The 22,966-nt window shown below is 48.9% G+C and overlaps 1 protein-coding gene across 1 annotated transcript; it reads left to right on the forward strand.

Annotated features, from left to right (window-relative positions):
* Positions 1–1,558: 1,558 nt before the first annotated feature.
* Positions 1,559–21,441, forward strand: LOC130867519 (cancer/testis antigen 55-like). The gene is made up of 5 exons (XM_057759559.1): positions 1,559–1,736; positions 15,501–15,685; positions 17,235–17,376; positions 20,399–20,520; positions 21,250–21,441. The coding sequence occupies exons 1-5, from the start codon at positions 1,559–1,561 to the stop codon at positions 21,439–21,441; spliced, it is 819 nt and encodes a 272-aa protein (XP_057615542.1).
* The last annotated feature ends 1,525 nt before the right edge of the window (positions 21,442–22,966 follow it).

Below are 22,966 nucleotides of genomic sequence, written 5' to 3' on the forward strand. Positions count from 1 at the left end.
GTGGAAGGAGATAGCATACATGACCAGGGTTTCACTGAAGCACCAGTCCAATTCTGTTGGATCCCTGAATGACGGGTTAAAGAATTTCAAGACCTTGTTTTTTTGGTTTCTTCTTTTAGAAATTAACTATTTTTCTCTGTGGGTCCTAAGGAACCATTTCATCAAAAGGCACCTTTATGACATTTTACCCTGCCATGGGGAAAACTAGATTAGGCTTAGCTGTGGAAGAACGTAAATGTCCACCATGGGGGACTGCACACTGGGCTGTCAGGAAGGGTCCCACTGCCTGGCTACCCCCAGAATCGAACCTCTGCAGTATTTGGGAAGAATCAGCAGCAGGACTTGCACACCTCTTGAACAAGAAAGGGATCACGTGTGCACACATCTGCAGGGCTGGGAGGGTGGGGGTGGGGACCTTTAGATGCTATACCAAGGAAGACTCGCTTTCTTTTGAAACAGCATCTGACGTTTATTGAAAGCAAGGAAGAGGCTTTTGTACAAGTAGAACAGAGGAGCTGGAAAGAGCACAGGGGTTATTGTGTTGAACAAAGGCACACACTCCAGAGAGACAGCTGCGAATTCAGAAAGAAAACTGGATTGATTCTCGGGAAAACGAACTGGTCCACGTGACAAAAGGAGAGACAAGAGGTCTCTGGGAGCAGGGGGAGAATGGGTCCCGCTCAAGGTGAATCAATGTCCAGGGCTGTGGGAAGCTCAGGTACCTCCCAGTGAGATGAGTCCAGATCAGTTAAGGGCAGCGGTCCTTCCACAGATGGTGGGGGCAGGGACGTGAACGGGCAGCGGCAGGGCAGGCCTCGTGGGCGGCGGATGGGTGCAGGCTGTCCACCAGGCAGGAGGCAGTGGACAGCGTCCGGCGGCGGGTGATCTGTCCATTATGTGACAGGAGTCCATCTTGCAGCTGGAGCCCAGGACAGTGTCCAAACGTGCCTGGGAGGGGCTGGGCTGTCAGCCCTGGGAGGCATCATGCTCTCCAGAGCTAGGCCCCACAGGGGCAGCAGCAGGAGCCTAGAGAGCTATTCTTGGAACAAAGGCAGGGAGGACTCAGGAGGGGACAGGGGCGCGCATGCGAGATCTCTGAACGCGGGCAGGAGGGGGCGCGATGGGAGGCCGCCCCCGGCCAGGCGACCCTGGCTGCTGCGAGGCGCGCGGCAGCAGCCCACCCTCCCGGAGTACCCATCAGTCGTCCTCCTCCGAGCTGGACTCATCGAAGTCCTCGTCCTCCTCCCATCCAAACACCCGCTTCATCTCGGCCAGGAAGTCGGTGTAATCCCAGAGCAGGGGGCTGTCCTGCTCGATGTAAGGGATCACCCACTCCAGGGCCGGACCCTTGAGGCGGGTGATGAGGAACGTCACCTTGTGTTCGTCGCAGTCGAAGATCTTTTCGTCCACCAACATGTAGGCGCCCGTCTGCACGATGAAATCCGGGAGGCGTTCAGTGTCGCCATCAAAGAGCTCGGGAAACGGGAGGGGGTTCCTCGGACGATCGGGAGACAGTTCGGGCCAGGCTAACAAGGCCATCATCAACTTCACCCGGTCCATGGCGCTGCCCCTGCTCCGCTGTGCTCGTCGCGGGGTGGCCGGGCCCTATGCAGAGTCGCTGGGCTCTCGGTGGGGTCCGCTGGGCTTTGCAGGGGCTGCTGAGCTCACAGGTTGTCAGTGCCAAGGCGTCACCGGAAGTGCGTGTGTGCGGAGGCGGGCTCTGGCGGAGGGTGGATGTGAGCAGGGCCCCGCCTGAATGCGGAGCCTGACAGGCTGGTGCTGGAAAACAAACAAACAAACAAACAAACAAACAAACAAACAAAAAAAAAACCCTTGGTGATCCCCAGTGTGCAGGCAGGTCTCTGCACAGCCTCAGGCGACTGCTTGTGGAACAGTAGGGGACTAAAACACAGAGACAGGAACATGGCTTACCTAGGTACTAATAAGGAAGAGTCAGACAGTCTGAGAAGGTACTGGATTCCTGGCATCTTTTGGTGATGGTGCAGTTCCATACCACTGGAGAGTAGGAGAGCAATTAAGGATTTTCCTGCACATATTCACAGCCCTTTCCTAGTCAGATGCTGTGTTTTCCTTCCCAGACCCTAGGATGTGGTCATCCCTTGAGAGCTAGCTGTTCAGTGCACACATTTCCCTGTTTCTGGTAGAAAATAAAGCAATAAACAAAATAAGGTTAGAAGGCCTAGGAGGGAGGAAAAGGCCATCATCCCTCAGTCCTTACCTACCTCTTACAGGTCCTCATGGCTGGCATATCCAGCCCCATAGCCTAACCTTCAGACCAGGGACTGAGCTGGCTGCCCTTCCCTGGGGTGCTCTTCCCCATATAACACAGCCATTTGGGCCATGTCAGACCTTTTTTTTTTTTTTAACCCATTTGGCCTCTTGGTCTTCCGGCTCTGCACTCCTCTCTGTCCTCACAGGGCTTCGCTCTGTGCTGATCCTGTCCACTCGGGATGCCCACAGATGCCTCTGCTGTGCTCTGGATCTTCTCGACAATAAACCTTTTCTTCCACCAAAACCTAGGAGCAGTCATGTCCTCCTTTTCTTTTTTCCCCCCAATCTGTTGCTGAAACCACGTGATTGGCCTAAAAGAGTTCCCCTCAAAGAAACCCAGCCTCTTTGAGCCAAGCTGCTGATCTGACTCTCCTAAGGTACATAGGGATCATTTGTTTGTGCTGGCTCCTGCCAGCCACTAAATTTGATCCCAAATCCTAGAGTCGGCCTCGTCAGCTACTCCTCCCTCCATGTGTTCTATCAATTCCTCTCCTTGTCTATGCAGTGAGTGCTTGTCAGGTGCTTGGAGCCTTCAAACCCTTCTATGGGGCCTGCAACAGCGTCCCGTGGGGCCTGCTACACAGTTCCGTGGGCCTGCTACAGGGTCCTGTGGGGTTTGCTATACAGCCTGGGTATCTTTGCTATGCCCTCCACAGGGGCCTGCTACAGCGTCCTGTGGGGCCTGCTACAGCGTCCCGTGGGACCTCCTATAGCCTCCTGTGGGGCCTGTTACAGGGTCCTGTGAGGCCTGCTACACAGCCTGGGTATCTCTGCTATACCCTCCACAGGGGCCTGCTACAGAGTCCCGTGGTGCCTGCTAGAGCGTCCTGTGAGGCCTGCTGCACAGCTTGGGTATCTCTGCTATACCCTCCACAGGGACTGTTACAGCATCTTGTGTAGCCTGGTACAGTTACCTGTGGGGCCTGCTATATAGCCTGGGTATCTCTGCTAGGCCCTCCATCGGGTCCTGCTACAGAGTCCTATGTGGCCTGTTACAGGGTCTTGTGGGGTCTGCTATACAGCCTGGGTATCTTTGCTATGCCTTCCACAGGGGCCTGCAACAGCGTTCTGTGGGGAGTGCTACAGCGTTCTGTGGGGCCTGCTACAGCCTCCCGTGGGGCCTGCTACACAGCCTGGGTGTCTCCGGTATGCCCTCCACAGGGGCCTGCTACATTCTGTGGGGCCTGCTACAGCGTCCTGTGGCTTCTGCTACACAGCTTGGGTATCTCTGCTATGCCCTCCACAGGTGCCTGCTACAGGGTCCTGTGGAGCCTGCTACAGCGTCCTGTGGGGCCTCCTACAGCGTCCTGTGGGGCCTGCTATACAGCCTGGGTTTATCTGCTATACCCTCCATAGGGTCCTGCTGCAGGGTCCTGTGGGGCCTGCTACACAGCCTGGGTATCTATGCTATGCCCTCCACAGGGGCCTGCTACAGCGTCCTGTAGAGCCTGCTACAGGGTCTTGTGGGGCCTGCTAAAAAGCCTTGGTTTCTCTGTATTGCCCTCCACAGGGGACTACTACAGCGTCCTGTGGGGCCTGCTACAGTGTACCGTAGTGCCTGTTACAGTGTCCTGTGGGGCCTGCTATACAGCCTGGGTATCTCTGCTAGGCCCTCCATAGGGGCCTGCTACAGAGTCCTGTGGGACCTGCTACAGCCTGGGTATCTCTGCTAGGCCCTCCACAGAAACATCTGTCTGTGCTACTAAAGACAGTATTTAAAGCCTTGCCCTTTCCAACTAGCTTCAGCAGACCTTTGCTCTCCTCCACTGGATAAGTGTCTCCAGCACGGAGCTGCCTGCATTGATTATTCCAAAATCCTCTGCTCCCCAGTGTGTCAGGAAGCCTCCTCACTTCCTATCATGTCCCATTCACATCAAAAAGGATGCCTTTTCTCTGGAATTCGGGACAGTTTTCTCTTCTTCTTCTTCTTCTTCTTCTTCTTCTTCTTCTTCTTCTTCTTCTTCTTCTTCTTCTTCTTCTTCTTCTTCTTCTTCTTCTTCTTCTCCTTCTCCTTCTCCTTCTCCTTCTCCTTCTCCTTCTCTTTCTCCTCCTCCTCCTCCTCCTCCTCTTCTTCTTCTTCCTCTTCTTCCTCTTCTCCTTCCCCTTCCTCCTCCTCTTCTTCCTCCTCCTCCTCCTCTTTCTCCTCCTCCTTCTTTCTCTCCTTCTTTTTCTTCCTCCTCTTCCTCTTTCTCTTCCTCCTCCTCCTCCTCCTTCTTCTTTTTCTTCCGAGACTGGGTTTCTCTGTAGCTTTGGAACCTGTCCTGTAACAAGCTCTTTGTATATCATACTAGCCTCGAACTCACAGAGATCTGCCTTCCTCTGCCTCACAAGTGCTGGGATTAAAGTTGTGTGCCTCCACATCCAGACTAGGACATTTTTCTTTGACAAGTCTCTCCAGTCTGAAATCTTGTCACAAGGACACTAACCACCTCAGCTCAGCTCCTTTTCTGCCTTCTCTCTCCTGCTCTCTGGTAGCAAACCTGTCACCCCCTGTGATCCTTCCTTGCTTGCTGCCTCTTCTCTGCCCGGATCCCTCTCCTCAGCTCCTTCCTGCAGTGACACAATTCCTCTAAGCCAGGCTGGACCACGTATTCTGTCTCTCAGCTCCCTCTTGGCCCTCATAGGAAACCCCTCCCTCAGGAGTTTCCCCAGGGCCATAAATTCATCGAGGCCTTGCTGTCTTCCTGTAAGCAGGTCTGCCTCAGTACAGATCAAAGGTCAATGACGGGCATGTCCAATTTTCAAATTCTCTCGGATGTAACAACCTGTGCCACCCCACAAGCAATCCCCAAGTCTTTCATTTGAAACCTTACTCTGCCCTCTCCTTCCAAAGGTCTCTTATCTCTAAGGTCTCTCCACTTTCCACTCTTGAAAGTCTTTTATGGCTATGATTTCTCTGGGCCCTGCTCTCAAAAGATTAGTCTATGAAGACTATGCTATAACTCTGTCTCCGGATTGGTATACTGGCTGAATATGGTTTAAAAAATTATAAATCTGCAACAAAGACATCAACTTCAAACTTGTAATAACAGGTGAAATCTGAATTCGCTATACTGTGACTCAACTCTTAATTTGAAAATAGAACTACTAACTGTATATGTATCCTGAAATCAACTATTGTTTAGGGAAGCAGATGTTTCTTTTGTACTCTCTTTTCCCAAATATCTAATGCTGAGCAAAGTTAACAAAGTCAAAGTGGCTGCATGTCTATCTTTAAGTCAGTTTCTATCAACTGACGAAACCAGGGAGCTTGTAAACCCCATGTATCGAATGTATATCATTTACCAAATATATTCTGTTTTTCATTTTTAAAACGTATTTTTTATTTTACATACCAATCCCAGTTCCCTCTCCCTCTCCTCTTCTCGCTTCCCTTCCCTTCCCTCCAAACCACTCCATGTTAATTTTTACCTAAAACTTTAATAGCCTGGTGTAGAACAGAGTTTACCAAGGCACAAGTAGTTAGTTAGACATACATCTCTAAGTTGATTTATTAATATGAGCACACCTTTATAACCTTAGCAGTTTATACACTTGGATTATATTTAGTGGTAACAATCTATCGTCATAAAGATATTTTGGAGACCTATTGTCTTCTCCTTAATCTACAAAGGAGATAGGAAGATAAGCAGAAGGCCCTGTAGGCTAAGAAGTTTTATTACTGCTGCCTTAGTTTTTCTCTACCACTGGTCAACTTAACTAAGATGGTAGTGAAGTTACATGGAACATATTTTTAACCTTAGTAAATGCGGCTGCCAGTCTTGTGGCTGCTCCCATAAGTTAAGATGTAGGCTTCTCAAATGTGTGCTATTATTTTTAAAAAGAATCTATTTTCCTAAAGAAGACTTGGACTCAATTTACATACAGGGTAAGTAAATCAATTTTTCTAAATAAGTGTTGAATCACATATAACAAATTAAGATTTGGAATCCTGTGACTGCATCTCCAGGACTTCTGACCCCTTTCTCTGGTCTCTGCGGGCAAGCCCAATAAAATGCATGTAAATATTTTTGCAAGAAAAACTGAAAGCACTGGGGAAAGAGTAGCAAATTCGGAGTCACAGAAGTGAGAGGATCCTGTGTTGCCAGATGCAGAACACAGATAAAGCCACCAGATGGCAGTAGAGGCAAGGGAAGATGGTCTCCTAGAACTTTCACAGGCAGCAAGGTGGTAGAAACACCTGGGTTTGAGCCCTGAGAGCTCAGAGTACATCTGCCCATTTTCTCAGTCACTGTTCATAGTGGTTTCTTCCCAGAGCCACGAAAACCCAGAGAATGGTTATTTACAAGTGTGTATCATCTCATAGACCCCGGAAGTGAAGCCCATGCAGCACCGAGATCACTCAGCTCATTACAAAACAGAGAAGTTCATGCTGCCCCGGATTTCCTCCCCAAAGCTTGTCCATCCCACACTGCAGGTTGGTCTAAAGGTTGGTACCTGGTCGACAAACGGGCATGGCTTTCTCCAAGCATTCCTGGTTCATCTGGACACCCCCTGGTAAATAAACACCTAAGACTTAAAGTCCCTCACTATGTTGTCTAATCACTCTTTGGTTTGGGTTTGTTTAGAACTCAAAAGGACACAAGCACCTCTTTAGTTCATTTTTGGTTAATGACCAGCACCTCAGAGTGGGGAGAACAAGGAGTCTGTGGGTTTAAGCCTAATCAGGGGCTGTGAGGTGGCTTCTGGTGTATGCACGAATGTGTCCTCATCCTATGGTGAAGACAGGGAGACCCAGGAAGAGTGCTCAGGGAGTTCCAAACCATGTTCCCACAGCTTGTGGGCGGGAGTCCCCAGCCGTCCTTGGTGTTCTCAGGCTCTTGCTCGGCTCTGGGCACTGCCTAGTGCCAGAATTCAGGGCAGCAGGACAAAGTCTGGGAACTGCAAAGACATGGCTGCAGTGAGGGTTGGGGGTTCCTTCTTAGTGGGACTGTTTTCACAATGATGAGAAGGGCCTTGGAGCGTGCTTGGGAAGAGCTGGAAATTTTGCATGGTGCACACCTCAGCACTGGCATGGATAGCCTTCTAGCCCTGACCTGTAGTGCATCCACCGGGGTCCTTGTGCTGTGTGTCCGGACATCTCTTCTTACCGTGTGGGACTTGAGAAGGCCTAGCCAGTGGTCTTTGTACACAGTTCTGCTCTTGTGGCCTGTCTGGTTCTTCTAATGACACTCTCCCCGGAGGCAGGCATTCTTCCTATCACACTCACCACTTCCTGAGGGGACTCCTGAGGCCCCAGGCCTGCACACCAGCCCTTCTCACAGCCCTCAGTAACCTCTCTGAATGTGTGTGCCCCCCTAATGGCTCCCTTAAGTGGGCCCCTGAGGGATCTGCGTGCGGGTCCTGCCTTGGGGTCACCCGTGGAGTGTCACCAGAAGAGGATGTAAGCCCCAGTTCAGGGTGTCCTGGGGCATGGAGCATTCCTGAGAATGACTGGTATTGAGGTGAAATGACAGGGATTGCATCATATAGGGAGGGGGGAAGGTCCAGTCAGTGGCCTACTACTGATTTCTGTGTGGCTTGAGCTTAGGAGGAGAATGGCGCCCTTGGTAGATACAGACAGCTCCTTCTGGCCAGGGAGAGTGAGTGTGCTCGTGGTCACCTTCCCTGATCCTTCTGGGAACAGTGTGGTGGCACTTCTTGGGTCAGTTCCATGTCAGGGCCCTAGGGACTTCTGTGTAGAATTTGGAGAGGCCCTGAGATCCAAGTAGGCTCCTGGGAACAGAGGTCAAGGAGGTGGCCAGCCTGCCTCTTCTCTGGCCCGAATGAGAGCCTGGTGTGTGTGCCACTATCAGCATGACAGGGGTATGTGAGGCGGTCTGGTGATGAAGCAGAGGGACCCATAAACATGCCATGCCCAGACCTAGGAGAAAGCATGACTCTCCTAATCTCACCGGAGAGGTCCAACGCGATTCCTGTAAAATGGTCCATGGCAGAGTGCAGACTTTCCGTCAACACTAGCTGTTCACATGGTGGGCGAGACTGTCCTTCACGAAAGCCTTCCTTTGTCTACCCTTCAAGGTGACCGGAGCCTGAGGACAGTGACTCAGCTCTGCCTTCAACCTTACACAGGAATGACAGATCAGACACCACAGATTCCAGGGCAGATACTCCCTGAGTGAAAAACATGTCTCTGCAAAAGTAAACAAGTGACCCAAAGTGAGGTTGACAGGGGGAAAATGAAGGCAGGGACAAAAGACATTCTGGTTCATGCTTAACAGTGCGGCAGAGTCTTCCTGATGTGTGTACTCACGGCCCCTGTGTTTTGGCCCACTTGGCCCCAGCGACTGCTCTCATGTGACTTGAACCTGCCCGATGGTTTATCTCCCCTTCCTCCATTTGTGGGTTCTGCCACCACACAGAGGGTTTTTACACCCTTTCCACTTGACTGTTGTTCAGGAGCATGTCTGCGAGCCAAGGGGAAAGAGACAACGTTGTCTGGGATAAAAGTTGGGAGTGATTTTAACATTTCCCAACATGACCACAAAATGATATCGTGGAACTCACTAGGCAGCCGGAAAATCCAGAGCCGTGTCCTCAGCAGATGTGGGAGAAGAAGAGTCAAAAGTGACAGTGTTCAGATAGTGTCTGTGCTAGGCATTCAGGTGTGAAGGGTAGAGAGACCCTCGAGTTTTAATGGTCAATCACACCCAGTGAAAGATGCTCTCAGGGTCTTTATTAGACTGTGGACCTCCACTTTTCAGCCTGGACCCGTAACCTAAGTCAGGCCACACCGCCCCACAGCTCTGTCTGTCACCGAGTTAGCAAGCAATATGTCCCATGATACCACTAAAGGTCACAAGGATGCCAGGGTCTGGGGTTGCCATCAGCGGCCATGTAGGTGTCCAACAGACATTCTGCCACGGCAGCCATGCTGATCTTGGTGGCCCGTACTGCCACTTGGGGCCATGTTGTCATCCAAACCCAAGCTACTGCCTAGGGCCATGTCTGGATCCATGGCTATACAGCAACTGGGGGCTGAGTCGCCGCCTGTGACCTCTGTTGCAACTGTGTGGTTGCTTGGGGTCTGATTACCTTATTCGTACCCATGGGCCATGCTGCATCCCGTGCCATACAGATCTAAGTGGCGTGGACTTCTATCCAGTGTCATGGTGTCATGTGAACCTAGGCTGCTGCTGAGGGCCCTGTCTGGGTCTATGTCCCTCTAGCAGTCAGGATTTATGTTGATGTCCGAGGCTCCTGTTTCCACAGAGCGCATGCAGATCCTGGGTCTGAGCCACCAACTGGGGTCGTGTTGGTGTCTGAAAAATGTACTGTTGCCTGGGCCCTGTCTGTCTGAGTGACCTGTGCTGCCACCTGGAGCCATGGTGACATCCAGGACCCAACTGCTGCCCAGGACCATGTCTGGGTCCATGATCCTCCTGCAACTGGGGTCTGTGTTGATGTCTGCAACCCGTGTGGCCTCAGGGGCCATGGGAACCTTGCTTCATGGAATCAGAGGGCCATGCTGAGCCAGCTCTGCCCATTTCTGGCCCTGGGATCGCTGTCCCTACTCCTCCCTGGCTGTTGCGGTAAGAGGACTGGCCACAGCCCTCATGGAAAAGCTGCACCCCCACTCAGGAGAGATGGCCCCACCCGTCACCACCTGTGAGCTGACCTTGATGGCATGAGCATAGGGGAGCTGGCTCCACCCCTTGCCTGAGGGGGGTGGCCTGATGACCTGGGCTGACCAGCTGAACTACCACCCAGGCCCACAGCTGGTCCTTGGGTCGGCCCACCCTACAGCTGCCCCCATCTAGGACAAGCTGCAGCTTGTGAAGGGACTGGTCCTGTGGAATGATAATAGCAGTATCTCCATGACTCGGGGCAGTCAAGAGATCCCAGGGGGGTTTCAGCAATCATCAGCGATGATGGTGTTCCAGAAGCCAGAGCCCTTGAAGCAGACCAGTGACTGGTTGCAATGAGCATTTGCAAGTAAATGTGAGGGGCTGCTGCAGGGGGAAGGGGCGATGTGGAGGGACTAGGAGATGAGCACAACTGGGGGACGTCATGTTAAATTACCAAAGGTTCAGTAAAGAAATTGTGTTAAATTAAAAGGAGAAAAAGCAGCATGTCATGAGACTTGAGAACTGTCAACACACGGCACCTGACTTCCCCATATTCCTGTCACATAGCAACGCTGAATCATGTGAAAGTAGCATCACATGATTCAGTACTTTCTTGCCACTGTTAAATGCTTATAAGGTCAGACCTTAGTTTTTTCTAGCAACTAGTCTGAGCTACCTCCCAGAGACTGCTAGTGGATTCAGTCTGGAGATGGAGCCTGATAAATGAGGGCTCCTCTGGCTGCCCCCTCCCCTGCCATCTCTCTTGCTATCCCCAGTTCCTTCTAACTTTCAGTCTTTTTCTCTGATTTCTGACAATACCCCACAGTATTCCACAATATAGTCTTGGCTAGCCTGGAATTCAGTATGTAGACCACACTGGTGTCAGACTTATAGAGATCTTCCTGTTCTGTCTTTCCGAATGCCAGAGCAAAAGGCATTTGCCGCTGTGTCCAGCTTGTTCTTGCTCTTTTTTCTAATTTAGTGTCTCCTCTCATATCTTACATCTTGCCTGCACTTTCCCCTCTCTCCCCTCCTCCCACTTCCCCCATCCCCTCTGTCCAGATCCACTTCTCCTCCTGTTTCCCTTCAGAAAATGACAGGGATTTCAGGGATGTCAGCCAAAGGTGGCATATCAAGTTACAACAAGCCAAGGCACATTCCCCTCATATTAAGGCTGGGTGAGGCAACCCAGTAGGAGGGAAAGGGTCCCAGAAGCAGCCCAAAGAGTCAGAAACAGCCCCAGTTCCCACTGTTAGGGGTCCTACAATAACAGCAAGCGACACAACCATAACATAGGCAGAGTGTCTACATCAGCCCCATGCTGGCTCCCTGGTTGTCGGTTCAGTCTCTGTGAGCCCCTATGAGCAGAGATTAGTTGATTTTGGGGCCTTTTCTTTGGTTGTCCTTGAGGCCTCTGACTCCTACAGTCCTTCCTCTTCCATAAGATTTCTGACTTGGCCCAGGACTTGGCTGTGTATCTCTGTATCTGCTCCCATCAGTTGCTGAATGAAGCCTCTCTGATGATGATTATGCCAGGCTTCAGTCTGAGTACAGCAGCCATTTCATTGACCTCTCTCTCTCTCTCTCTCTCTTTCTCTCTCTCTCTCTCTCTGTCTCTCTCTCTGCATTTCTTTTGCCGGTCATGTTTGTTTCTATCCTGTGTCTCTGGGCTAACCCGCCTCTGGTTCCTGCCCCTCCAGGGAGTGGGATGGGTGGACTACCTCATACCTCATGTGGCATGGGTCTCAAGTTGGACCAGTCAAAGGTTGGCCACTCCCAGAAGTTCTGTGTCCCTCTAGCAGTCAGGATCTGTGTTGATTTCTGAGGCTCCTGTCGCCACAGCCCATGCAGATTCCTGGGTTCTGAACCACCATCTGGAGTTGTGTTGGTGTCTGAGGGATGTGCTGGGGCCTGGTCGGTCTGGTGCCCTGTGTAGCTAGGTTGGTGTCCTAATCGCTCCACTGGAAGCCTTGCCTGGCCCCAGAAGAAGGCCAGTTCAGGTTCCATATCCCCATTCCAAGGACTCTTCCCCAGTATCGCCCTAGGAGATTCCTGGGGTTTCCATTGCAGTAGATGTCAATCGCACCCCTAAAATGCTCCCCAGTTCCAGTTGTCTCTCCCGGTACTCTCTCCCTCCATCCTCCCACCTGATCCGTCCTGGTCCCATGCCTGCATGCCCCAGACAACCAGGAAATTTATTCTATTCCCCTTCCCAGGGAGTCTCATACATTTCCCCCTTGAGCTTTTCTTCTCATTCAGCCTCTCTGGGTCTGTGGTTTGTAGCATGCTTACCCTTCACTTTATAGGTAATAGCAAATGGTCGAGAAACACTTAAATGTTTAATGACCTTAGGCATCGAAGAAATGCAAATCCAAATGACCTTCAGATTCCAATTTATACCTATCAGGATAGCTAAGGTAGAAAACCCAAGTGACAGCTCAGGCTGAAGAGGATGGGGACCAAGAGGAACAAGCCTCCATCTGTGGTCTGAGTGCCAATTTGTACAACCACTTTGCAAGGCAGTGTGGCAGTTTCTCAGAAAACTGAGAAGATTCACTCTACCACAAGACCCAGCTATACCACTCTTGAGAATATACCCAAAGGATAATCAGTCTTACCACAAGGACACTTGCTGAACTGTGTACATAGCAGCATTATTCTTATTAGCCAGAACCTGGAACAACCTAGATGCCCCTCAACTAAAGAGCAGATAAAGAAAATGTGGTACATTTACATAATAGGGTACTACTCAGCTGTAAAAAGCAATGGCATCTTGAAATTTGCAGGAAAATGGATGGATCTAGAAAAAAAACATCCTGAGTGAGGTAACCCTGACTCAGAAAGACAAACACGGCGTGTGCTCACTTATAAATGGATATTAGCTGTTAAGTAAAAATAATCTTATTCTCACTCTTAATAAACCAACGTCTGGAATTTAAAGAGAAGGCCTCCCCTTCACATATCACTCCCCATGTACTGCTTTTTCTTCTCTCTAAAACTCTCCTCCATCACGAGGCTCAGGTGCATCCTTGAAGTCCCCTTGTTACAGTAAACCTCATTTTCAATGGGCACTTTTATGTCAGCTTTCTTGTTGAGGACTTTCCACTGTGGGCATTTACTTCTTTATGTCACCCTTTGGGTCGGTTCTGATTTCCTCAGGCTCCAAGAAAATTAATCCACAATGAAGACAATTGCCTATTTATTCACTAATTTCATGATAGAGATGCGTCTGTGGCCCACAGGGACTTGCTAAGCAAATGAGGAAAGGTAGTGCTTACATAGAATTTTCGCATACTAAGGCTGACCCTGAGCGGGTGGGAACAGTGAAAATTAGGGCTTCTGTGACTGGTTTCCATCAGAGAGCTGAGCAGAGGTGGCGGGTGTTGAACATGGCTCAGGACCCCTAGCCCAGGCACCCTGCGGGACTCTGAAGTGAAATACGTCCAGGATCCACACCCCTTCGAGAACACTACGTTGCTAAACTGTGGCTTAGTAGCATGAACCCCACTACTACAGCCGCCACCACAGTTGCTGTTAAACACTGTCTAAACACTTAGTCGCCCGTCTTTCTGTTGAGTGCACATTGAACTTCGCTTCTACACCCAGGGACACCTTTGTGTTCTAGCGCCTAAGCTGGAACTTAGTATTCTCAGGAAACATTGAAACAATATCTTTCCAACCATTCTTTGAATAGCCCAGGTTTCACAGGGCAATGCATTTCCATGATCGTCCTATGGCTTGGGGAAAAGGCACGAGAGGATTCATGGTTCTCCTCTCAGCGCCTGCCATTGGCCAGTGGGGCACAGTGAGTGCATGGAGCGCTCTCATTGGTTGGTGGGCAGAACAATGCCCACTGGTTACCAGCTCCTCAGGAGAGGCTGTGGACCACCTCCTGCAGAGCTGCTGGGGTGGTAGGAGGAGCCTCACTGCCCTGGGGGCTGCCCAGTCGCCATCTGGCACTGTCTCCCATGAGTGAGGCAGAAGATCACGAGGTGACCACATGGGGGTCAAGGTGTCCAGGCATTCATGCTGCTATTGCAGTGGCTGTTCCTACTGCGGCATCAGGCGGTTATTCAGGCTGTTGCGTGGTTTAGTGTACTTATTTCAGTGGAAGATTGAATCTCTCAGAAGAGACCGGACACAACTGGAAGGTAGTCCCTGGGCACAGAATGCCATAGACTTCACTGCAGGAGACACCTCAGAGAAATTGTCCTTAGCTGTGAGCACAGGGTACAAAAGATCATAGAGGCCTGCACCTGTCCTCAGTGGGACGGTGTCCCCTTGTTAAATTCGCTTGGTGGGCCAATGGGGAAGAATTTTGACCTATTTATACTAGCTGGGACACAAAAGTTCCTTAGAATCTTTCTTATACTTCTGAGATCAGGAAAGTATCCACATTTGAGTGCAATTCAGTGTCCATCTTGGATCCTCTCCCATCCCTGCCAGTATTTGAAGCAAGAAGGGAGTCAGTCCCAGTTCTTTGCCAAGCCTGGGAGAGCAGGGGGCACGACTGAATGATGCTCACTTTGTTCCCTGCAACTCGAATCTCACTTTTAGTGAGCACTCAAGCAGGATGGGTGAAGACCTGTGGGTGGGTGGGAACCTAGGGCACTGTAAGGTTTGCTGGGGTGGACGGTGTCCAAGCTGTTAAGTCATTCTAACTTGGTCTGGTGTTTTGATTAGCTGGGCATGCGGTTAATATTCATGAGCGATCCTTCAACAGAAGCCCCAGTCTTGCCATGCCAATCCTACAGCATTTTTTTTTTTTCTGAAACGGCAAGAGCGTCAGAAGTTTGATGCCAACCTAAGCTGCATAATGACTGAGTCTTGGGCCTGTCTAGGGACACGGTGTGAGCCTTGTCCTCATGAAACCAAATCTATTCCCTGCATTATCTGGACGTAGCGCTGGCAGTGGAACCTAAAGTCCCCATGTGGTAGGCAGTCACTGCACACCTGGGCAGAACACGCGGTCCTTTCCTCACATTGGAATTTTGACTCAAGGACTCACCGTGTTGCCCAGGTGGCCAGGGGGGCTTAATTTGTGGCTTAGGAAAGCCTTGAACTTTTGATTCTTCTCTGTCATTCTTTACAGACTTGTGCCCATAGGCCTGTTTTTGATGATTCTGTAAAATCCATAGCTGTCCCTCACTGTATTAGACAACATTTTACAGTAATTGTTGTACTTGAAACAGTGTTCACGCACAGACCTTGAATCCTAAGGTGTACAGGACACTCACAATAGTTGGGGTTGACATTTTTGTGCCTGTTAATGTGCCCCACAGAAATCAGGAGACATAATTTCCTAACATTGTCAGAGAGGACATGAAATGTACTTGGGGCTACACAGACCATCAGTTAAGGACACAGTGGTTATAAACAAGGCTATCTGGGTCCCAACTCATGTCCTTAACCAGGGTCCTCCTTTGCAAAGCATGGCATGTCAGGATTTGAACCTGTATCTTCTGCCTCCAGAATCCCGCAGAGGTCCCCATTTGCTTCCAGTTCCTTGCATGGGCTCCTCACCCAGAAGCACCCTGTTAGCAGAAGGACTTGTTTGTGTACCATATCATCTCTGGGGAGGAATTTTAGGTTATTGCTTCTCAGATTAATTCATGGCTCTTGCCATGTTCCCATTCACAGATGAACCCAATACCAAGATTGTAAAGGGTATTGTAACTAGCTGTGGGAATGATTATGGTTGGATCGAGGACTGTGTCTTCTTCAGCACTGGTGTCGTGATCGGCCATTTGTCTGTGAGAATTGGAGATAAAGTCCTTGCCTTTGTGGAGGAAGACCCACTATCACATGACTTGAAAGCAACTGAAGTAAGCTTTACATAGGTTTGGGAAGACTTTTCTTATGGGTCTTTTCACCTTGTCATTGTCTTTGGAACTTACCTCTCCAGTACTTATATAGTGCTTGGCATGAAATACATTGTCCTCTGTAGTAAGTGGAGATTCTTCTTTGCCTCTCTCTCTCTCTGGAATTCTGCACCCTGAGCCAGTGGGTCATGATGTACGTGCCACCATACCCACCCCTGAGTTCTATATTCTACCCTGTAAAATCCCATGTTGTCCCAGTGTTCAAACAGAAGGCTCAACAGTGATAAGCATTAGACACAGCACCATCTTGTCACATTGCTTTCTCATGTAAAATCTGTGTTTTCATGGATGCATTTACAAAAGTGGAGGGCTATCTCAAGTGAAGTGTGTGTTCCTTTTTCAGAAAACACTTACTCAGGTAACACTGACAACCCACTGGGCTCTGCCATCTAGGGTGTGCGATTCATGAGTTTTAAGGCTCATAGAATCATGAAACTATAGCACAGAATAGAGATATAATGAAATTGTCTACTAACTAACTAACATTGCTGCACGAATTGATCCTCCTAACACCAGGCTGCCCATTTTTCAGTATGTGCAAGGAAGGGTCCCGAACAGCCAAAGCCTTGCAAGTCTTAGAAGGGAAAAGCAGCCTGGAAATTTTCTTGGGAGCTGGTGGAAGTCTTCAGGAGAATGCCTCTATTTTTGTTCTCTGACAGCCACTTATCAATCAGGTTTATTGTTACTGTTTATATAGCAAGCAATTTGTGACTCTTAAGAAAAGGAACATATAAGGTCTCCTGGGTCATTGTGATATTGCCACCTTTTGAACTTTTGACATTCAGTGTTCAGTGTAGCTCTTTTTGTCCACATGTTCAGTAAGAATACACAGATAGTCTTGCACTGCTTCCTAATTCACCCATGTATTACGGTCCTTTTTCCTATCACAGTTTAGTTACATCTGAACATTTAGCAAGACTGGATTCAGCTACGTGCACACACATAAAGAGAATCCATATCTCACTGTTGTGTCTTCCCACAAAGTGGATTACCACTGTGCCTCTGCTGAACTGAAAGACTGCCTCTGTGGTCCCCATGAACCACTGAATCTGTTCACATTCCCTGTTCTGTTAAGGGAATTGGAACGGTGATAACGGGTCCTGGACATAAGGCTTCTGGGTAGGTTCATTGGACACTATGGCTATGAAATTTTTTGGCATCTGGGCACAGAAAGGTCTGTGGGGCAATGGATCGTCAGCCTGGGGACTACCGGGGTGCTAGGGGACAGATCAATGCCTGGTACTTCACTTCTTTAGGAAAGTCAATTTGAGGGAAATAACCATGGAGTTGGTGTTGACAGATAGAAAGAGTCCAGTGGAGAAAGGTTTCCCAATGAGCCAAGCTGTTTACAACAAAGGAGAACGTCTTAAATCTTCCATTCCCTCTTGGCCTTTTCTAGCTCAGTCCTTCCACGGGCAGTGGTTTATACATACAGGTTTCCATTTTGATTTCTGATCATGTTTTTATTGCTGCTTCCTTCCTCATCTTGTAGGTATGTGTTTTTTTAGGAGATGATAAGCTTGCAGAACCATACTCCAAGATCCAAGAATTATCTGCACGTGTTTCCGATGTGAAGAAAGAAATCATCCACGTAGCTGATGAATACTACTTCTACCTGGACAGCATTTCTAAAGGTTCAGTTTTCATTTTAAAGCTCTGTTGCATTTAACATTTTGAGTTTTAGTGCAGACATTGGTTTGGCTGCAGCAGACTCTGATGAGTTCAGGCGGTCTTCGTCATTTGTGGTGATTCTCGGCCACCAAAAGTCAAGTGCAATGCAGGTATGAACAGATAATGTTTGTAAACACTTACACTGTCATTCACTAGGTGCTCATTTAGTTGAATGCAGAGATAAAACATGGACACATTTTTCACTCAGGTGAGTATGTAACTCTGATAACAAAACTATTACAAATGCATAAAAAGCTTTATACTTTTAAAGCTTATTTAATTTTAGATTTTCTCTCTCTCTCTCTCTCTCTCTCTCTGTGTGTGTGTGTGTGCGTGTGTGTTTTGGTCTGTGTACATGAATACAGTTGCCTACAGAGTTCAGAAGAGAGTATCAGATCCCCTCTGAGCTATAGGTGGCTGTGAGCCACAGAGAAAGTATTTTTAAAAACACTAAGACCTGCTGTGGCCAGAAAGATGGAGCCGGGGGTTAAGAGCACATTCTTCCCCAGCGGAAAACCTGAGTCTTGTTCTTGACACTCCTGGGTATATGTGGAGAGGGGTGAGAGAGGCAGAGAGACATATAGGGTGATAGATACAAAAAGAGAAGGAAGAAAACAAGAGAGGAGGAGGCAGAATGAGAGGAGAGAGAAAGAAAGAGGGAGAGAAGAAAGAAGAGTAGACAGGGGAAATAATGAGAGGCATATACAGAGAGGGACTGAGGGAGGAAGACAGAAAGAGAAAGACAGAGAGGAAGGGACAGAGGGAAGAAGATAGGAGAGATGTAGGGATGTAAGGAGAGGGAGATGAGGGAGTGAGAAGATAAAGGGAGAGAGTGATAGAGGAAAGAGGGAGGGAGAAAGTGAAGGAGGCAGGGAGAGAAGAGATTGGGGAGATAGATGGAGGAAGAGAAAGGGAGAGAGAGGGATAAAGGGATGGAGGGAATGAGAGGGGGAGGTAGAGAGGAAGGAGACAAAGGGGAAAATGGAGGTAGAGAGGGGAGAAGTAGAGAAGAGAGAGAAATAGAGAGATAAAGGGAGAGGGTGAGGGGAAGAGTCCTGGGAGAGAAATAGAGAGAGAGACAGGAAGAGGGAGTGGGAAAGAGAAAGAAGAAAAGAGAGCATGGGAGGGAGGGAAGTAGGGAGAAGGGAAGAGAAAGGGATAGAGGAGGAGACAGGAAAAAGGAGGGTGGGAGAAATGGAGAGACAGAAAAGGAGGTAAAGAGAGAAGAAGAGAGAGGGAAATGGGGAGAGAGGGAATGAGAGAGAAAGGTAGAGAAGAAGGGGGTAGAGAGAAAAGGAGACAAAATGAGAGAGGGAGAGATGGATGGAGTGAGAGGGAGGGAGACAGGGGAAAAGAAGAAAGATGAGAGAAACAGACACAGAGAAGTGAGAGAAGAAAGATGAGAGAAACTGACACAGAAAAGTGAGAGAGGAAGGGAGAAAAAGACAGAGAGAAACATGGAGGGAAGAGAAAGAGAGGAAGGGACAGAGGAGGGATTAAGGGAGAGAGATAGATGGAGAGGTTAGATATGGAGGGAGGGAGAGAGACAGGGATGGAGAGATATAAGAGCAGGGGATGCAGGGACAAAGTGAGGAGTCCACAGAGAGGAAGTGGGTGGGAGAGAGAAGTAGGGGCAGAAGGACATAGAATGGATGAGAGCAGGGCAAGAGAGAAAAATGAGAGACAAGGAGGAAGAGAGGGAAGGAGGGAGGAGGAAAAAGTGGAGGAAGGGAGGGGAGTAGGAGAGGTGAGGGAGGAAGGGATAAAGGGAGAGGAAAGAGGTGAACAGACAGGTAGGAGAGAGAGATGGAAGGGGAGGGAAAAGAGAGGTATAGAGGGAGAAAGAGGAAGAGAGGCAGAAAGGAAAAGAGAGAGAGCGTGGAGGGAAGGAGAGGGGGAGAGATGTAAAGAGAGGGAGAGAGATGGAGGAAGGTGGGAGAAGAATGAGGGAGAGAGGGAATCAGGCAGGGGAGACAGAAGGATGGAGGATGAAAGAGGAATGATGGAATGCAAGAGGAGGGAAAGAGAGTAAAGAAAGGAGGAAGAGAGACAGGAAGAAAGGAGAGGAGAGACAGGAGAGGGGGAGATAAAGAAGAATAGCAGAGATGGTGATGGAGGAAGAGAAGGGGAGAGAGAAAGAGTGTAAAGAAGAGAGATAGAAGCAGGGAGGGCAGGTGAATGAAAGAAAAGGAGATGGAGAGAATCTGAGAGAGGGTGAATGGATGGAGATAGTACACAAGAGAGGGAGGATAGAGGAAAGGAGAGATGGGAGGGGAAAGATAAGGATGGAGAGGTATAGAGAGAGGATACAACAGAGAAAAGTAAAGAGAAAAAGAGAGAGTGGGAAGGAGAGAGGGATGGGTAAGGGGTGGAGAAAGGAAGAGAAGAATACACAGAGAGGGAAGGAGCAAAAGAGAGGGGGGAAAGGGAGAATTAGTTTGAAGACAGTCTAAAACACGTGAGGCCCTGTCTCAAAGAGAAGACTCTGCATGTGACCAATTAAGCAGTAAATCCTCCAGTGTTCCCAAAGAAACAGACTGTGATGTCATTGTCCATTTGTCCACTTGATTCAGCTAAGGGAATAGAGCAAAACCAGTGTCTAGAAACAATCAGTTTCTGAGCCTAGCGGTAGTGGCAAATATCTTTAATCCTGGCACTCTCGAAGCAGAGGCAGGCAGAACTCTGTGAGTTCACCAGTCTCGTCTACAAAGGGAGTTCCAGGAAAGTCAAGGCAGAGAAACCCCGTCTCAAAAAAACCAACCAACCAACCAACAAACAACAAAGAATTATCTATTTCCATTCTGGCTGTAAGATTTCTAAGCTACCTGTACCTTACACCATCTACTCACTTGATCATGGTGTTAAAAGTCAACGTAGCAATGAAATTTACTTGACTGACGTTAAAATGTAACCACGTTTATCCAGAGTCTTCTAAAGTTGAGACTGGAGATAGTTGGCAGAATTCTAAACTCAATTTTCTCTTAGCTATCTTAGGTTTTACACCGTATGAAGGGGACTGGTTAGACATTGAGTATTCTGTGGAGCAAGGATCCTCAAAGATCATGGTACAGTCATTGAAGGCCACAAAGCGTAGGCACCTGGAAGAGGTAATGGCTATTCCGTATTGTTGGCTTGTTTCAAAGCCTCCTTTGGTGGTATTTGTGACTAGCTCTCTGTTGGGTGTGTTGGGAACTATGGACATATGGAGAATGTCTCCTTGACCCATTTATTTAAATGGTAGGACTTTGTAAAGAAGTAACTAAAGACAACAGAGGTCATACATGCAATTCTTCAATCCCGAGTCACAGGGCTTGCCACATGGACTGACAGGTGGATATTCTAAAAACAACAGGAGAAAAATGAGCAGTTCAGAGAGCATTGCTGGGAAGGTGGGAATGCAAAGTGGGGCTGTGGCTGGGGTGCGGTTCAACTAGCTTGCAAATAAGTGTCCACAAAGGTACAGATGAAAGCATGAGCTTGAAGAGTGACGGGGTTGGGAGGTGGCAATAGTCCACTTCATTCTGTTTTCCTTTACCATCAATCCTTGGCCTATCCACATTAACCGCAGGGGCTAATGACCACTGGTGACTATTACTCATGATCTCTCCCCAGCAGGACTGAGCCACCAACAGAGTCTCCTCTCTAATTGGTGTGAGGTTGGATCTGGAGAAGGGAGTGGGTGACATGGACCCCAGTGTTGGCAGTGTAGGAGGCAGGACAGACAGGACACTGTGGCACAGTGGGGTCAGCAAGTGTTTAGAGCCAGAGGGTGGAAGGACAGAGATTGCCCAGGGATTCAGGCTTCTGGTGCTCACTGCCACACTTTCTCCTGACAGGCCTGTGTGACTAGCATCCACAGACGACAAGGACTGCTCAATCACTCCATCTTCTTCACCCTGAACTCACTGAAATGCCCTCTGGGCTACACCCCTCTTGTGGGCCATGTTGTCAATGCGGTGATAGTGCAGAGCATCCGGTCCCACTACAGCTGGAGAGCCATCTCCATGAGTCCAGTGAAGGTGCTGTAGGGTGAGGGCCCTGGGAACCCCTCTGCAAGTCATTTCTATAAGACGTAGAGGTCCTCATTTAATGCAAACGCTTATGTTAAGAATTCTAAAGAAAATGTTCCTGTGAATTTTCTGGCCACTATGCTGCTTAGATCTGTCTCCAGGGAGCCTTCACTCAGTGTGGGAAGGAGCTTTATCCACTGGAACACACACTTAAGCTGCCTCTTGATGGAGGCAATATCAGCATATGACCTGAGCTGAAACCCCCTGACTCCTGAGACCAGCAGTGGACCCTCTGCTGCCAGTGGGGCTGCTCTGTCCCATAACTAACATATAGGACAAAGCACTTGACTGGAGGCCCCATGGTCAGCTGCTGCTTGGGTTCCATTTGGAGTCTCCTCATCAGGCATGTGGTGTTCATTTGCCCACAGCATTTTTAACCTCCCACGCCTACTCAGTTGTTACATTTTTATTTGCCTGTGACCCATCTTCCCATGCTACACTGTAAGTGTTTTAATCATAGCACACCCTCCAACTGCAGTTAAGAAGGACAGAGTTCACATTATTAATTTTAATAAATGAATGTTGTGAGCAGCAATAGTGTTTGCCCGTGGTTAAGTGACCATCCAGTCCCCAGGAATAGAGCTGTTCATCATCCCATGAGCACATAGTTGACTCTTCACACAAAAAAGTGGGTCTGGCCCCTGTGTTTGTGGGACCCTGTGATACTGCAGAGGGGGTAGGGCATCAGGGACCTGGTAGGGTGATTGGGACAAGATGGTGGAGCCCAGGGACTTGGGGATATGTGTGTGCTGGCAGATGGCATGGAGACCCACCACTCTCTACCCCCTTCTTCATACTCTCTCCTCCTCCCTAGTCACCCCTTTGCCTGCATTTCTCATATTTCTTCCTTCCCTCCTCTGTCCAGTTCCCTCTTTCCTGCAGCCTCCTTTCTCCCCTCCCCTCCAAATTATTCCCACTTCTTCCCTACTGCCTTTTCCTCCTACTTCTCTATGCTTGCCTCTTCCCTTCTCCTCCCTCCTCTTGACACTTCCCACACTTCTACTTCCTACTTCATTCTTCTTCCTTTTATTGCCTCCTACCTCATCTTTCCTCCTCCCTTGTCTGATTTTTTGACTTAATCTTGTATCCTGCTACATTACTGAATGTGTTTATGAGTTGTAGAAGTTCCTTGGTAGACTTATTGGGATCACTTATATAAACTATCATAGTATCAGGAAACAGAGTTTGACTTCTTCTTTTCTGATTTGTATCGCCTTGATCTTCTTTTGGTGTCTTATTGCTCTAGCTAGGACCTCAAGAACTATATTGAATAGATATGCAGAGAGTGGACAACCTTGTTCCTTTCCTGATTTCAGTGGAATCGCTGGGAGTTTCTCTTCATTTAGTTTGATGTTGGTTGTTGGCTTGCTGTATATTGCCTTAATTATGTTTAGGTATGTCCCTTGTATCCCTGCTCTCTCCAAGACCTTTGTCATGAAGGGATGTTATATTTTGTCGAAAGCTTTTTCGACATCTAATGATC

The sequence above is a fragment of the Chionomys nivalis genome, chromosome X, assembly GCF_950005125.1.
Source record: "Chionomys nivalis chromosome X, mChiNiv1.1, whole genome shotgun sequence".
NCBI classification, from domain to species: Eukaryota; Metazoa; Chordata; class Mammalia; order Rodentia; family Cricetidae; genus Chionomys; species Chionomys nivalis.

What these genes read in the sequence shown, in the direction of transcription:
- LOC130867519 (XM_057759559.1), top strand. Translation starts at nt 1,559, where the DNA reads ATGGCGCTGCCCCTGCTCCGCTGTGCTCGTCGCGGGGTGGCCGGGCCC. An exon ending in ATGACTTGAAAGCAACTGAA is followed by an intron (nt 15,686 to 17,234) that starts GTAAGCTTTACA and finishes CTCATCTTGTAG; the next exon opens with GTATGTGTTTTTTTAGGAGA. An exon ending in CCTGGACAGCATTTCTAAAG is followed by an intron (nt 17,377 to 20,398) that starts GTTCAGTTTTCA and finishes ATTTTCTCTTAG; the next exon opens with CTATCTTAGGTTTTACACCG.